We start from the raw sequence: 17,436 nt of genomic DNA, 5'->3' as shown, positions 1-17,436 counted from the left end.
AGGTCTATAATGTTGCTTAATTAGTGCAGTATATATTGTTGTTATATTCATCTCTACAGTGCAGCTTGATATTTTTACCTTCACACACCACCGTTCTATCACCTGATCATTCAATGTCAATTTCAGTTTGCATCTCTAATACTTTATTTTTATTTTTTATTTTATTATACTTTATTCATATATAATTTTTTACAGCATTTACTTTACAGTAATGCTCGTTACACTAATCTAATCTGATTTGATGTTAGGTAGCTGCAGGCATGTGATTGTGGAGGGACTAGCATGTGAATCAATTGGTTGTTGTTTGGTTGAATAAAAAAGTTTGGCATTTAAACAGAAATAACACCCTTTAAATGGCTAAAATGAAAAAAAAAAAGAAAAAAAGCAGTAAGTCTTTGTGTCCTGAGGACCATCATTGAGAACCCCGGCTTTAGGCCATATTTAATAGAATATCACCCTCAGGAACATTTAGTAATCCAATTGAGAAAAGAAAACACTTCCTCAGGCAGCAATCCACTTTTCTGATCACCTGCTGTGTTGTCAAATAGCCCCAGCTTGCAGTTACTCCTTAAGCGAAGACATGCCAGAAAAAATATTGTTTTCAAGGCAGAGGAGCTTTTCTCCACTTCCATCTCATTTGACGAAGTGCACTTTAATCACCTTTATGAAATGTGTCTCCTGCACATATATGAGGATAATTTGAACAATTTGCCTTTTTTCCACTCTGAAATGTAATTGTTCTCTGGCCTTCAGAAGGCTGAGGTATTGTCAGCAGATGAATGTATCTGTGACGCCACTCAGTCTGTAGAGGAGAACTGATGTTCACCTTGAAATTGTGTTTATTGAAGCCTATTCCCTAGTACCTAGTTACATCTTGTTAAGTTAATTTCCATTTTCTAGAGCCCTTTTCACACATGAAAATACATGTCACTGTGTTGCCACTGTATAATGACAAGCTGAGGAAGGCACACAATAATACAAAACGTATTCATGCGATGAAAAGCATTCTTCTCTTAACACTTTTTGCTGCATCATCATCAACCACATTTTACATCATTAAAATGTTAGCATTGGAGCTTTTGGCGTTATTTAAAAGATTATATTTACCTATAAAAGGTTGGCTGAGCACATCTGTTGTTTTTCCAATGCTACACATTCACAAATACACATTTACATCAGGGAGCTGCACAGTGCAACCACAATCTTCTGTTTATCACTGTGACAAGGCTCAGTCTCTGAGGGCTGGAAAGCATATGTGGAGATTTGCCTCTGGTGCTTGCCGAGCACCAAGTCTAAATTATAACAAATTGTGTACCAGTTCTGCAGTCACTGCTCTGATTTCAGTGTTTTGAGTCAAGCCTCTAAATTAATGTTCTGCTTTTAGGGCTTACATCTAATAATTCATTAAGTAGTATCCTCTTTCAACTGCTTACACCACGCCTCCATTTTTCAGTCCTCAAGCTTGTCTGTGATTAGCTTCCTCTGACTAACACACCCAATTTAAACATTAAGGACATTTTAATGTAAGATAAAAATGTTGATTAGATGTTTATTTTCATTATGATATGATCACAGTATCTCAGAGGTAACCAGGTGTGACTGCAATTTAAGCGAAGGATTGTCCTTATTGAGAAAATATCCTCCCATTAGATATAAGGCATCTGATGTTGTAGATACAATCTATTTTAATATTGATATGTCATCTGGACTATGACCAGAGTTAATGGGCCTTATGTTTACATCAGGCAATCATTAATGTGGTTACTGGCATTCTGTAGAAATGTAGGAAAGCAGTTTGGCCGAATTGACAACCTCAGATGTCAGTTTCTGTTTTCAGCTCAGTCTTGCTTTCAAATACCCGCTGTACGGATGAAATTTACATTTATCTGACAATCAGGGAGCGCAATCATCACACTATCACAAGGTTCAATTATATTCCAATTATAGCATGTGCTGTTACATTAACATGCAGAGTGCCTATTTTATTTTATAGGAGAAAGAAAGAAAATGGATCTGGTCAGTTTGATGGTTAGCCAGCAACCTGTCTTATTCAGTCATAGACATCCTTTTAACATATGCACAGTAATATCCTGTATAAATTGGTTGGTTGGAGCCAAAAAACAGCTGTTTGTTTCAGCTCTTAGCTGAAACTTTTCAAGCTACAACTCAGATATTAAAGGGTTTCCTGTGACACAGAGACACAGACTGCATTAACTTAAGACTGTGCGATATTACCATATATATTGTGTGACGATAGAAAAACGTATACTGTGAATGTAAATATATATTGCAAGTTAAATATGCGATACAAATCCAACAACACAAGACAAAAAGAGGGGCTACTCCTGTCACATGGTCGGGGTTTGAGTATGAAAACTAACATAAAATGGAATAAGAAATAGGCCTTTCAATTTACATAAAATGTGCCATACCGTGAAAGATATCTTTATCTGGTTAGGAAATTATCTCTATCAGGATATGACATTTTGGTCATATCTTTATGTATGTAAAGTACTTTGAAACTGCCTCTGTATATGAGTTGTGCAGTGTGTATAAATAAACTTTCTTAACTTTGTCTTCCCTTTTTCAATCAAAGTTAATTTCACCATAATTTGGGTACACTCAGTTCTTCACTTCACCAGCGTCATAATAACAGATATGATTACCAGCTAGGATCTATTTGCCATTCACTGTTTTCCTACCTGTACTGTGTCTAAGTGTATACCAAAAATAAAACATGATGCAGATAGAACAAATACCAGAACAATGCATAATTTAAAGATATTAGGGTGTAATTGGGTTATTCATTATCTAGACAGCATATGCAGAAAACATGGCTTTAATGCTCAGTATGAATGAGGTCCCAGATATGCAGAGGAGCTCATTATTTGCAGGTCTACCTTACTGACCAGCTGAATCACTCTCTGGCTCCCTGTCTCCAGACCGGTGCTCATTTCTCACCTCACTTGACACACACTGCACAGCACCACTGTAACTGATTAATTGTTCAGCATCGCATTAAAAGAAGAAGCTGATGAGTTACTCCTAATTTGGATCTTTCCCAACAGAAATTTAACTTTTTGATTCACCTGAATTAAGGTCCTTACTGTGGTTGATGCTACCCTGCTCAACAGGAACTTATTCTCCCTCTGTAGAAACAGTTGGAAAGACGAGTAGCACTGGTGAAACATGGCTAACCAATCTTCTTCTTCTTCTTTATGTTTAGCAACTGCTGAGAATGAGGGATGAGTTGAAGGAGCGAGAGGCTGAGCTTGAGAAGAGTTTAGAAGACAAACAGCAGCTGAAGAACCAAATCCATAACCTCAAGGCAGGACTGCACAACCTGCAGACCACACACACACTACAGGTTGGAATAAAACACACACATATGCACACACACGCACAGTCAAGTAAAAACTTTGTGTTCATGTTCATGTGTTTTTGAGTGTGTTTAAATGGGGATACTGAAAAAATATGTGCCTCATTTGTGGTCCAGTTAGAAAGAAATTACTTCATAATGAGTTCCAGTGCATGACGAATATTGTATATTGGGAAAATGATTCAACACGCCTCTGCCTGCATTTTAGATAAGATTTTGATCCATTTAAAATGGTGTCTAATAGTTTGTCCCTGAATCAACCCAGCAAAGTAAATGAAAGATTAAAGTTTGCATTAAACATGCTGATAATGAACAAGTAGTGAAGATCTTTGGCATTAGCCCTGACTTAAATTAAAAATTGAAAAAGACAGATCATTCAGGCTAGAAAATAAAGGAACAGACACAGACATTGAAATCTAAATTATCTCAACGGTGTCATGTGAAGTCATAATCTTTAGTTGAGTGTTTGTGGGACTTCACATCCCAAAAATCTGAAGGCGACAAACACTGGCAGTTTACTTTGCAGCCAAAGAAACCAACATTGTTCTAATAAAGAAGTCGGTTAATAATCAGACTTTTTCTATTTCTGCCCTGACCATCGTCTAGTTAACCCCTGCTTTACAATAAAATCCACCTGATGTTTTATCATTTAAATACTTTTAATGTGAACTGCAGCTGTCGGGAAATGTTTGGTTTGCATTAGCAGTAACTTAATACAGCTCTGATACTGCTGTGGGAGAAAGAACAGGAAACTGTGATACATTTACATGCAATTAAGTAACAGGGCTTCCTCCAGTAAACTAATATCTTAAATATCATATGAACAAATAACCTGGTTACTATAATTTGGGGAAGGGGATTAGGGAAACCTGATTTCTTCGGCTAGATTGAGAGATCAATGTGATCAAATTACAAAATTGGATTACATATTGATATTGTGAAAAGCTCAAGGATTACAAATTAACTTTATTAACTGGTTATATTTTGCACTTTGAGATTTCTCTCTCCATTTCAGACTCAAATAGAGATACAGCCCAGAGCTGTTGCCTGTGTGGTAAAAGGCATTTGAGGGCACATAAGATCCTTGAATGAACTTCTGCACCTAAATAAGATTGATTTTACTGTATGTAATTCTGAAGCGGAAAATGTTTGCATATTTTTTGGAAAATTAGCCTTGGCACGTTCATTGCCATCACTGTCATCAACTGTTTTCTTTCTGGTTACTGGGAGTCAGCAATAAGTGGGAGAATCTTAGAAAAGCCATAGTAACTGATTATTTTCTTGGAAACTTGAATGGGAAATAAAGAGTGTGTGATCTCTGTTTAACAGCGACCATCAAGGTGCCCTTGAGTGACTGACATAAGTAAACAACTCTAATTAGGCTGCTCATAGGCTGACAGGAGAACACATAGCAACTGAAGTGTATAGTTTGTATGCATGTGAAGAAGTTTGTTGCTGTGTAACAACTGTCTAGACAGGCGAAAGCTGTGAAGAAACCAAACTGTCCTGAATCTTACAGAACCCCCACCGAAATTCACTTATTTTCTTCTCTACATCATATCATTGCAGGTTACCTATTGAAATACAAGATCTTATTTGAATACAGCAATGCTCCACCACCTCTAACTTTTCATTTCTGGCTGGCCTACCATGGCTCCGCATGGTAACAGGGAAGAGACCTGACATGAGGATGAGCTTCAAGTTCAATCATCTATGTAATTGGATAATGATAATACTAAAATGGTACCATCAAGTGGTGCCTGATGACTCTGGCGGCTTGCTTTCTGCTCTGAGGTCATCTTTTTGATCCTCAGAGCTGCTGGTCGTCTGTGAGCTCATTGAAGGTCGCTCAGCCACAGATATTTGAATTATATGAATTAGCTTATCTCTTTTCTATGTGCCCTGCCCTTTAACAGGCTTCACTGTCCTCGGTACTGCTGTCCTCTGCAGACTGACCACAGGGGCCACCGCTTTTGCCACATCTGGATATTATTTTCCAGTTTTCAAGCTTTATTTTACTACTCCCTCATTTTCTAATAAAAACATTTCTGGCCGTTTCCTGGAATTAACTATGTATTTTGGTACTAAAAAAGTCACTGAACATGCAAGAAATGTGTCTACAGGCAGGCAGAGTATTCAAAATACTGCAAGTTTCCAATATTATCATATAATATATAATTATAAGTAAAAGGTTTGGACGTGTAAAAATAAAGTATTACACATCAGGGTATGTCTGTTACCATGTAGGCTTGACCTCCTGATGGGTAACTCTACAGTTAAACAGGAGAAGATGGTTTTCTCTCCGCAGGGACGGTACATTTTTGGTTTAGCTTCTCTAGTTGTACTCGTGTTCCGCTAGTGGGGATTTCTCCTCACTTCTTCTCTTCCTGTTCTCTGGAGGATTAGTTCTCCATATAAGTGGGCTTGTACAGTAGCAGAGATACTTCATGAGATGACAGTACCTTATGTCCAACTATTTCTGGACAATCTCATGAGATGATTGTGCGGGCTACAGGCTGTTCATGTCACTGGGGAAGACACCACTGTCCTCCCTCTGGACTAAAGGTGCTTTCACATTACTGCAAAAGAGAGGGTATAAGTGCATCATTATTCTGTATGTGGTGCTATCCTGGGCTGATATGCGGCGCACTTGTTGCTAAATACTGCACCAAAAGTTCATATTCGTTAAACATTGTACCCATCCTTGACTGACATTTGTGAACCCTGCCAGTAGTTGTAACAAAAATGGACAAAAAGTGAGTTCACTGGGTAATCAGCAAGGATGGCAGATTATAAAAGTTATATGCAGCTGCCAAGAAAGTTCTAACACTATCTCTGTTTAAAATATAGATCAGTGGCTATGACTGACCTCCAAGTTTGATTGTTTAAATAATGCACTGACATGTTGGTACACTCTTATTTTATTTGTTTTTTTCTTCCTATTCTTGTGTATTGAAGACAAATACAAAATGAGGAAGGAAAACCTGAGAGAGAATGATAATATTATAATAATAATAAAGATGGCCTTGAACCTTGAGAGGTGTGTATAGAAGTGAATCGTCAAGGAGATGAAAAATGGCTTAGCTGGCACTAAAGGCAATATTTGGACAAACAGTAACATGTTAACTTTCCATGAGCCCTTTGTTAGCGTGAGACTGACGGGTAGCAACATGAGCAGTGTTGATCAACAGAGACAAGAAGAATATGTTGTGCTTCATCTGGAGCCACAGCTTCATCATATTCCCCCACTCGGTTTTTTCCCCCCTTCACCATGTTGCACTACTCCAGCCTCCACCGCCACCACCATCACACTCCAATCAGCCCTAGAAAAGGTTAAAGTGTTTACATCCTCCTGATCTTTCTCAGCCCTTGGAAATGTTATGGCAGCCCTAACATGGCTTTGAAGATGTGTCCCCCTCTTAGCATGGCTCCGACGATTAAGATTCCGTCGCCACCAACGAGGAGTGTGGTTAAAGTGCTCATAATTACAGCCTGAATGTGGTCGCTCGTAGTGAACAGAGATTTATCACCGGATCTGCAGCTCCCCTCGGCTTTACAGAGCTTTATAGTGAGCTTCAGCCCATTGTTTAGCTGTTTGACCCACAACTTTACTGTTCTGATTCACTCTCATCACTCTCGTCTGGTTTTAAGCTGCACCAGGCAGTGGTTATAAGAGGACAAAATCTAAAAACCCACCGTACACTATCTGTACTATAGTACTAGATCTACATTAGATCAGGTCACTCACCTGTCTCATGTAATGCAAAAGGATACACCATGACTATAAGGGGGTATAAGTATTAAAGTACAGCAGAAAACATAAAAAAATAGTTTAAAATAGTATTCAAATCCAGGGCAAGGAGATAATAAATGTGTGAATGTATTTACTGAAACCTCTCGTTCATATTATTGAATCATCTGGTGTAGAATCATTTTATTCAGCAAGCACAAAGAAACTAACTTCCTCTTTGCATACGGGTAGGTGGAGAAATATGTTAGGCATACATATATGAACAGACATACAGTGTATTCACACATTTTACAGAGCATCCCCTACAATGTGTCAGATGGTTCAGTGTCAAAATTGGATGGTAGATTACATATACAACCATGAACAGATTCATTGGAGCGTGTGCATTCATACAGGATTGTTGCTGTCAGCCCTGCATTATTTCCTGTGTATCTGTTTAATAATGCAGTTATCATATCAGCCCCCCTAGTCTCTGAAATTTTCTCTCGAGATGTCATCTTTCATCATACACCTGTCAACACTGCCCTCAGCCATGAAAGAAAAGGTGCTTTAATCATTTCAACAGTGTGTCAGGGTGTCATCCTAAACAGCATTTTCTATTGAAATGTATTTAGAAGGTATTCTTTGAGTGTGTTCTATGCTGTGGATGCAACTTTGATTAAAGGAATCGGTGACTTTCCACACAGCAATGCAGAGCAGAGGACCAATTATTTTGGCTGCTATTCTGGGACTATAAACTATTTGACTTTTCTTTGTCTGACTTTGTCTCCGAAGCTTGAACAGAAGAGTCCCTCAGAAACTAGGCTTTGTTCATGCTGCTGTTCATGTTTATACGTATGTGTCAGTGTGTGTGTTTGAGAGAGTCAGAGAGGGATGGAGAGTGAGTTTCGGTGTGTCTGATTGCATTAGTGGGTGACTTGTCTCTCATTGACGTTTCCTCTCATTTTTCTAATTGACTCTAGCTGGAGACGTTAAAGCGAGATGACAGAGGGAGCGAACAGAGTGCTAATCAAGTCAGTGTAAGTGGGGAAAAAACCCTGAGCCCTCACTCCTCTATGCTAAATGTTTGTCTTCCCCCTTCTTTTTTTTTTTTTTTTTTTTACTTATTTCTCCTCCTCCACTCTCCTCCCTTAACTCTTCCACTGACATGACATATCATTACAGGCCAATCTTCACAGGGACTGTACTTGTCATCGAATAAATCTCCCGGACATAACTGGGTTAGGAAATGAAGGACCTGTGCCGTGGCACATGCAAGCACGTGTGCACGCTCACATACATGCACACACACTCACATTAGATAAGGACAAGGCCACTGTGTCCTGATTAGACCGGGCCACCTTGCATCACCGTTTTAGAAACTTCACTCATACAGGATGCACATTATGTCTTTTTCTGCCACATACACACACGTTCAGATTTTCTCCTCTGTCCTCACTTCTGTGTATCAGGCTGTCACAGGCTCACAGTAAACAACAGCTTGATCATTAGCATCGTTGGCACTTTCTCTCTCTTGTTTTGCCCCTATGTCAGGACTATAGCTGCTGGCTTAATTCTTTCACTTCCTCATCTTTTGCTCATTGTCTCGTCCTTCTTTTTATGTAGATTGTTTTGTGTTTATTTTCTGTCTTGCATTTGCTTTGAGTGCAAACACTTTTTTGTGCATTTGCATTGCAAAGTTAATTGATGTACACCCTCAAATGTGACACTGTTACTACCCAGAGCCCTGTTTAGATTTTTCAGTAGCATCAGTGTTTAATTGAGGTGCTACAGAATGTGGGTCTTTCAACAGTGTTGTGTGATCTTTGCAGTTTTACACAAAAGGCTTTTTTCGTGTGTTTCCTTAGGATGTTACAGCCTCGTCCGTGGTGTCCTGCAGTCAGGAGAAGGAAGGTCTTCCAGAGAAGAATCCTCCCAGTCCCGTTCACTCCGAGAGGGATGCACTGCTAGTCGGTATGCTCCATGGCTTCACTACATTTACAAATGCACCCAATACCAGTACGGGGTATCGGATCCAATACTGTGCTCATGTAATCATCATTTTTAAACTGCACCTGATACCACTTTACGGCAGTGTGACGTTACGTGACTCTCGTTAGTTGAGCAGGTAGATGGAGGAGAAGAAATGTGAGCAGTTTGGAAATATCTTTAGCAACTTTTACAACATTAGCAACATTTAATTTGAAAGTAAGGAACAAAATATTTCAAAGTCACTATTACAACTGTAATGGTGTTTAAAAGAGTGTTATCAGTGCATCCCTATTTACAGTACAATTACAGTTTTTCACAGTTTGGGAAATTTTTCTTTTTGATCATACCTCCACAATGTGAAACATAAAAAATTAAAACATGCATGTTAAAGCTGCATGCACATGCATTTATCTTTTTTTTTTTTTTTTACATTTTAGGCATTTAACTGATGCACCTGTGCAGGGAGTTCTTTAAAGGCTGAAGTGGTTTAGTCTTAAGAGTCGACCTGTTAATGGATGCATGAATATCATAGCCGTTTTGGGTGAAGAGTCGGAAGAATGAAGCTGAGTGACTGAAATCACAGTAAAGCTATAAACATCCCCGACAGTCTTCATGTTTTTATTCACTCAATTTGAGACGTTTAACTCTGGCAGGTGCTATAGGGTGCCTTTGGCAACAAGGATTTTAATAGTTTTGTTTAGTCATTTATCATTTACAATCATCAGGTCAAAATGTCACTTTGTCTAATACTTTGGCTTAAAATCAAACAAAACTAAAGTATATGGCAAAACTAAGATTTGTTTATCCAATTAGCAAATAGGAGCATGCTAATACACTAAAACTAAGACATATTAAAAATTATCTGCCAATCATCACCATGGTAGCATTGTCATTTGTGAGCATGTAATAGTTCAGCCTCACAGAGCTGCTAGCATGACTGTAGACTTACTTAATCTTCACTCTACAATACTGAGGTAAACACAATTTTCATACCTACCGGACAATAAAGTTCTATTTTATTGTTTTGATTCAAGGTCAACACTGACTAACGTCTTCCAAAATAAAGAAATCCAACAATTATGGTCTCAGAAATGATGGTCTCAATGGAAATTTAACAATATTAGTTTGACAAAGGGAGTACTTACTCCATAGCCGTTGAATTGGATTGCATTACACTGTAATGTGTTGTTCCAATCTTTATTGTTTATCCCTTGTATAACAACATGCACTACCAACACCACCTCCACCACCGTTGGATTTTTCTGATTTGTTTCAGTCGCTTTGAGGTAATAACTATGCATAATTACATAGCCATTAGAGCGAGAGAGGAGGAAGATATGAAGAGAGAAAGAGCCCACTTTACTCATTAGATTACATAACACAATGTGACTTTATTACGATAGAAAATATGGCCAACCTCTATCCCCCATGTTATAATAAACTACATTATTTATAGAAGTAAACAAAGCCATGTCCTATTTTGCTGCTTGTTTTCCGGCATGCTGCATTTTCACATGTTAATTTTCAAGGACATCCGTTGGCTCAAAGCATGAAAAATAAAACTTTCTGCGTCTTGTTTGGGAGTAGAAAGGAAATGCAAACTGTGCAGGAGTTTACCAAATGATCGCACTTTCTGTATATGTCCTTTTGACTCCAGTTCTGTTCTTCAAGTGCCAGAAATACCTGCATCTACTGTCTCATAGCAGAGTGACTGTGTGATTGTCTTACAGATCGTTAGGTAGTCAATGGTGTTTGTCCTCCGTTCGTGCCCACTCTGGCTATTTGCTGAGGCAGAGATGGACCACAGTTAAAGGTCTTGGCACCTTCTTTTGTCAGAATCACTCTTCTTGACGTCTTGTTTGATGCTGAGTTGAAGTGAGCACTGCAGGGAAAAAGAGACACTCGGCTCCTGAAGGAAAATGTTTCATCAGAAAACAAAGGGTTGAATCTCTTTGCCTTTTCTCTCCCTTCACACTGTGAATGTAGATGAACACAGTTGTGCAATCTTTGAACTGTTCCCTTCAAGAAAATGAGACACAAAAGTATACAAGATGAAAGCATTTTTGTTTGTATTGTTGAGCTGCAAAGGCCTTTTAAAACTGAATGGAACGGTTATTGTGCTTCAGAAAACACAATTCAAATCACCCGTGAAAGTAGGATTTTGGTTTATTACAACTTGGGTCTTATTTTTGTAGCTTTGGCCATCATTTTCTTCATCAGTAATAATATGAATTTACACACCAAGGTAACACGGTCAAATGCAGGATTTAAAAAAATAGGTCATTCAAATTCACCAAAAACTCTATTAATATTACATATCACAGCTTATCTCTTGGTTCAACAGTTAAACTACCTTTCATCTCCCTACATTATGGTCTGAACATTCATTTAAGACCTTTTCTACACTCCCAGGTATGTCTATGTAAGTCATTACATTTTAAAATGTTAAGTTTAAATATGTTTATACGATATATGTTTATGGATATGTTTAGTCCCATAATTAATTCCAAGAAATCAAAGACATGACCACTGTGAAATCTGTGTTATGACACTAAGAAGTCTACCTTTATTATAATCTTTTTATTTAGTAAGTAACCACAATGAAACGCAATGCAAAACAAGTTAAGCGCTGTATATTCTTTTCCATCTGTCTGTCATTTTGTAACTCTTATCAAGGCTTATCGTGTTGCGAATACGTACCTTCCATAATAAGACCTACCAAAGACTCTACTTGAGCTGCTCATCTCATGCTTTACCTGTGGAGTGCATGCACACACACGCGTTGAGGTCAGATCATCTAAAGACCCACCCCCCGAATCTCAGCCGATTTCTAGCCTCATGGTGCTCTAACGACAAGCAGAGGTTCAGGATTATCTCTCTCCTGGCCCCATCAGAGAGTCGAGAGCAGATGGTTTGGTTGAGCTGGTAGAGAGTTTCAGTAGTACACAGCTTTGATGAGAGATAACAGCATCAAAGCGTCATCAAACGCTCCCTCTAATCTGGAGCCACAATATACAAGAGGCTCTTAACAGTGTTGGGAGTCTGAGAAGAGCCACTCGATGCATCCCCGCTTGTTTTTCCGTCAGACAAGAGGCGGGAGAATAATACAAACTAATTTCTTGAATATTCTGTTGTGGTTTGATGTCATGTTTGACAGGCGACAGAAACTCAAAGGCCAGAGTTATGTGACAAGGTATGTCTTTGCATTTTGACAGTTTAATTAACATGTCTGCGTGACCTATTTGTTCTACCTCAGGGATCATTTCAACCTTCCTGAACGTCCACCCGTTTGGAGCCAGCATCGAGTACATCTGTTCCTACCTGCAGCGTTTGGACACCAAGGTAACAGGCAGACACACACACACACACACACACACATCCTAGACATAGTGACTTAGATTAAATTTCCCTGTAGGGCTGACATACGGGCCTGCTGAATGCCAGGGCCTTGCTGTGCCATTTTAGTCTTCTGGCACACAAACAAGCCTGAAGTGCAGGCGAGAGCCATCACTTACTTTGTTACCCTCTGGTGAACACACACATCAATTTAAAGCTGCACTGCTTTACACTCATGTACCTGTACCTACCGCGGGTGTATGTAAACAAACGTGTTACTGGCTAAAAACACGCATGTGTACTCAGACATCATACATTTTTTTTCATCTGTTTTCACAAGATTACCTGTGCAGGTTGGATTGAAAACTCACTGATGTTTTACAGGTGTTATTTTTACCTCAGGATCCAATATTGAAACCCTGACACAGTGTTTGACTTAGCAGAAGACAGGAAATGGAGGAGCTGAAAGCTAAGAACCGTCAGCCAATGGCCAAATCGGCTTTTTGTCAATAGCTTTCTCATTTTTAAATTTCTACTTCCTCTATTGATTTCCTCCCACAACATTAGTAGGTAAACCATTTTTATTTAGACTCAGTGTAGACTTATTTTTCTTTTCTTTATTTATTTTTTTATCTTTAATGTATTTATTTCCCGAGGGACATTGGGTATATACGTATATATATGGGGCGAATAAATGGCTGTGGCAGAGTGCAGAGGATACTATTTCTAACAACTTGTGGTATAAGCCATGAGCCTCCTCTCATAAAAACTGAATAAAGATATTTTAGTGACATAAACAAACACAGATAGTAGCTTTGCGTAACCCTAGTTACACTGGGAGTTGCCTGATTCAACCACATTAACTAATGTGGGCAGCTGAGCAAATCCACAGTAGTTACTGGAGCAGAGTGGCAGGTTTTTATCCCACCAGATTTTTTGTACAGAATTAGGACGAAGCACTGCTCCTGTGGTCAAAATCTTGTTTGTCTCGACCTTTAAGGCCTCAGCTGCCCTTACTTTGTTGATAGCAGCAACCATCATATATAACAGGGTTTTGCTTTGCTTTTCGGAGCCTTTCTGTTTCTGTCCTTTTGCAGTTATCGCTATCTAATTTTATCATACGTCCCCATTTTCACAACTTATTGATAAATATATTCATGTTCTGCGTCCGTCTGCTGCTGCTGCTTGCCACTGCCAGTTTAGGCTGTTAGTCAGCCTGATTTCTCTTCATGGTTTATAACCGAGCTAAGCTTTGTCATCACCATCCTTCCAAGACCATCTTGATTTATAAATGTATTCTCATTGATTTTGGGTCCATCTGACTGACACCACTATGATGACAACATCCAGTTGATATATTATTGATAAAGTGACATTCTGCATCATTTTTATTTCTCTTGATTTTACTAATAACGATTATTTGTTTCTCATCCAGCAGTTTTGTAATATAAAAGACAATCAGTGTAATTCTGTTGGATCTGATGGGCCTTATTATATCTTTAACAAACCAACTGAAGTGATGTGGATTGGTACTGGTATAGGCTGAATTTCTATCAGTCTGTTATAGAGTAGTCGATGCAAGTAAAGATCATTTTCGTTAATGAATAGTAGAGAGTATTACTTTTTGATTAACTGATTAAAAATGTAGTTGTCAGTGTCAGAAAATAGTGAAAAACACAATTTCCCAGAGCTCAAGGTCATGTCTTCAAGTTGCTTATTTTGCCTGACCAACAGATGTATTATTTACAATTATATAAAACAGAAAAACAACACATCCTCACATTCGGAAAGTTATAGCCAGAAAATGTTTGGTATTTTTGCTTGATCAATAAATTTCTCACCTTGCTGTAGTGATGTAAAAATGTACTCCAGGGTGTGTCAGTACACTGTGACATCACTGTTAAGCGTCGTTACAGGTGCAACACACGAGAAACGTTTAGTAAATGAAATGAATTCCCTGTTGATCGATTAATTAATTATTGGCAAATCATTTCTGCATTTAAGTTTAAAACATCACAATTTATATAAAAATGTTGGGGATTATTACTTGAGTTATAGATACTTAATAGATATCATTGCTACTCATTCTTAGGAAAGTATACATGGAGGGGACATTTTTGGTTCAACAATTTGGGAAATATGCTTCTTGAGAGAGAGAATGATTGATACTGACGTTATGCTAAGCTAACCTTCTCAAGCTTCTTATTTACTGTACAGACATGAGTAATACCAATCTTCTCATCTAAAGGCCCTGACACACCAAACCGAAGTTAAAGAACTAGCAGTAACTGTTGCTTTGCCTCACGTCGCCTGTGTTTTGACCAAAATGTGACACTAGAACACACAGCGCCGACTACAGCGAATGGCCAATTAGCACGTACGTTCTGCACCTGCGCAAGATGTAATAGCTTTCTATACCAGCAGGTGGCAGTAGTCTCCATTTGGTAAATCTGTAGGTTTGCCTGATCTCGCTCAGATGGTTTCGTAAAACAACTGCTTCTTATCTCAAAATATATGTGAATTTGAATGATTAAATGAGCTGAAGCTGAAAAATGATTCAGTCCTTAAGTGTGTGCCGTCCTTTAGTCGTTGGCTGTTTTGCTCTATTCCGTTCACTTTGGATATTTCCCAAAATGGCAAAACTATTGCATTAAACATATGTGTGACATTTATGTGTCTGTGTGTGTTTGGCATGCTTTATACATGACTGTGTGCAGCTGTTTGTCTGTGTATCTGTTGTTTCAACACTGACTCTACACATCAAGCAGCCCACAGAGTTTTGTCAATACCACTGGCTGGACTCAACAACAAGCCCAATCCTCTCTGCTTATCTACCGGCTCCACACTCACACAGCTCCATTGTCTATAATGACACACCAGGCCTATCTCCATGATGGACCTTAATGCATCCTGACATCAGCACCGGGCTCGAACAACCTAGTTATTAATGCAAGACACTGTGGGTTGTCTACAGCAAGCTCGTACAGTGGATTTCTGTCTACTGTCACCTTAGCCTTTATGATTCTCCTCAGCCCACCCAGGTAGTGCGAGCCAGTGTAAATCCTGTCATGTAGCTCATATTGTCTTGATGCTTGCCCTATTCATCGGGTTTAAGTGAAGGTGTGAGAACTGAGTGTGAGCATAATGAAAATGAAGAGCAGAGGTGTGAATAGTGGAGGTGTGAGAATGTCTGTGTTAATTTGTGCGTGAAACTAGTTTTGCGTGGCAGCTAAATTCTTGCCTGTGTTATGTCTGTGTGTGTGCGTGTGTGTGTGTGTGTGTGTGTGTGCAGATTAACCCCGGTGAGGTGGAGGCTCTTCTGTCTCGGCTGCCCTGTACCTTCAGACAGGAGCTGACTGGTGTCGGAGCCAGTCTGGAGAAACGCTGGAACTTCTGCGGCTTTCAAGGCATCAAGAGCACATAGACTCTGCTGGTGACACTGCTGGGACATGGAAGAGATGACAGGTAGACAAGGCAACACAGGCACATGGAGGAAACTCTAGAAATGTGGAGGAAGACCACAACTAATGGAGATGCTGGGCTCCACCTGTCCAGACAAGAGCACAAATTATTCACAGCAGATCTCAGATCAGGAAGGGGTGTTTTGTGTAGGCGGCTGAGAGATAAATATACAGTTTTTTGTGATGGCAAATTAATTGGCAGCATTTCCTCGGTGAACAAGAGGTGGATGTATCTCTATGGTGACAGTCGCGTCATCTATCACTCTCTCCTCTCTTTTCTTTTTTTACTCATGGGATTCAACCCTTCAGAGAGCCAATCTCAGCGGAGTCATGGGGTTGATTGTATTTTTATACTCGAGCCCACAGTTGGCTCAGGTTACTATCAGACCTGGACTAAAGGGCTACACAGGAAGGTCATCAGGGTCTACTTTCAACCTCGAAACTCTCTGACTTAAGTTTTCTTGCCTCGTCTTGATTTTGTACAATCATGTAAAATAAATTTGTATGTTTCCTTTCTACTTTCTGTGAAGGCTATTAAAAGTGCACACAAGGCAGATGCGGTGATCAGTTCCATTTGTAGTCATTTTCACATCTCTCAGTATTGAATTACGCTCCTATTTGGTGCCTCGTAATTGCACTGTCAGTTCTCAAATGGACAATGAACTGCAGAGAGAGTAATCAATGGGGAGCTGCAAATGATGGACATGGGGTTTTTTGTGGGGTTTCTTTTTGCAGTTGTTGACAATGTTGACAGTGTCTGATGTGTTTTCAGATCTGGTCAATTGAATCTGATCATACCAGTAATTTTCTTATCATTATAAATCAAGAAAGGGATACTTATTGGCTATCAGAGGACATTCACACGGTGCCTTCCAGGTCTGTATATTTTACAAAGCCACGCTACTTTCTTTGCACAATTTAATTCAAAATTACTGAATGCAACAAGCTCTTTTCTTCTGCTTCACTCGTGATTATATTTTCAGCCATGTCGCCACAGATGATAATTGTGTTCACTGCTTCATTGTTGCACAATGTGAAAAGGAGCTTCCTTTTGTTTGACAGAGGGCTCAAACAAACAGTTGGGTGTTTTGTTCCTGCAAATATATTCAAACCACTCAGTACAGACAGTTGATACATGCCAGGAAACAGTCATGATGAGATAGTTGATGGATTAATGGTGGAATAACAATTCTGAGCAGTTAATGCAGTAAAGTGCATTTTAAATCAGCATCAGGTGGTTTGTTGCCATATAAAAGTGGCTCTTTAGGAAGTTACAGATAAAACAAAAATCATGCAGGAAAACATTTAAAGGTGGTGACTTTTTTGGTTTGTATCTGTCCAATCTTAACTTCATTATCCCAAGTTCTTTCCCTGGATGATATGAATCTGGCTCATTTTTTACTAGTGAGTACACAAGCCTGATCTCAAACCGTCCTGAAGGTGAGCTTCCACTGCCATCTGTTGGACAAATCTAACAACCAGAGCCTTATGGCTGCCAGGCCTCCCAGCTCAATAAAGGATGGCATTGTGCTGATGCT

The 17,436-nt window shown here is 39.1% G+C and overlaps 1 protein-coding gene across 2 annotated transcripts in view; it reads left to right on the top strand.

The window, feature by feature from the left end:
- Positions 1-16,462, top strand: part of LOC127374768 (ecto-NOX disulfide-thiol exchanger 2-like) — a 166,421-nt gene extending 149,959 nt beyond the window's left edge. For both annotated transcript variants that reach the window (XM_051420344.1, XM_051420343.1), the window contains 5 exons: positions 3,227-3,367; positions 8,093-8,149; positions 8,978-9,083; positions 12,358-12,443; positions 15,730-16,462. In XM_051420344.1, coding sequence (XP_051276304.1) covers positions 3,227-3,367; positions 8,093-8,149; positions 8,978-9,083; positions 12,358-12,443; positions 15,730-15,861 — 522 coding nt within the window. In that variant the 3' untranslated portion in view covers positions 15,862-16,462. The remainder of the gene's footprint in view (positions 1-3,226; positions 3,368-8,092; positions 8,150-8,977; positions 9,084-12,357; positions 12,444-15,729) is intronic.
- Positions 16,463-17,436: the final 974 nt, after the last annotated feature.

Source organism: Dicentrarchus labrax, unplaced genomic scaffold (assembly GCF_905237075.1).
Source record: "Dicentrarchus labrax unplaced genomic scaffold, dlabrax2021, whole genome shotgun sequence".
In the NCBI taxonomy this organism is placed as follows: Eukaryota; Metazoa; Chordata; class Actinopteri; family Moronidae; genus Dicentrarchus; species Dicentrarchus labrax.
Note: the sequence above shows the minus strand (reverse complement) of the source record. Positions and strands in the feature narration are given on the sequence as shown.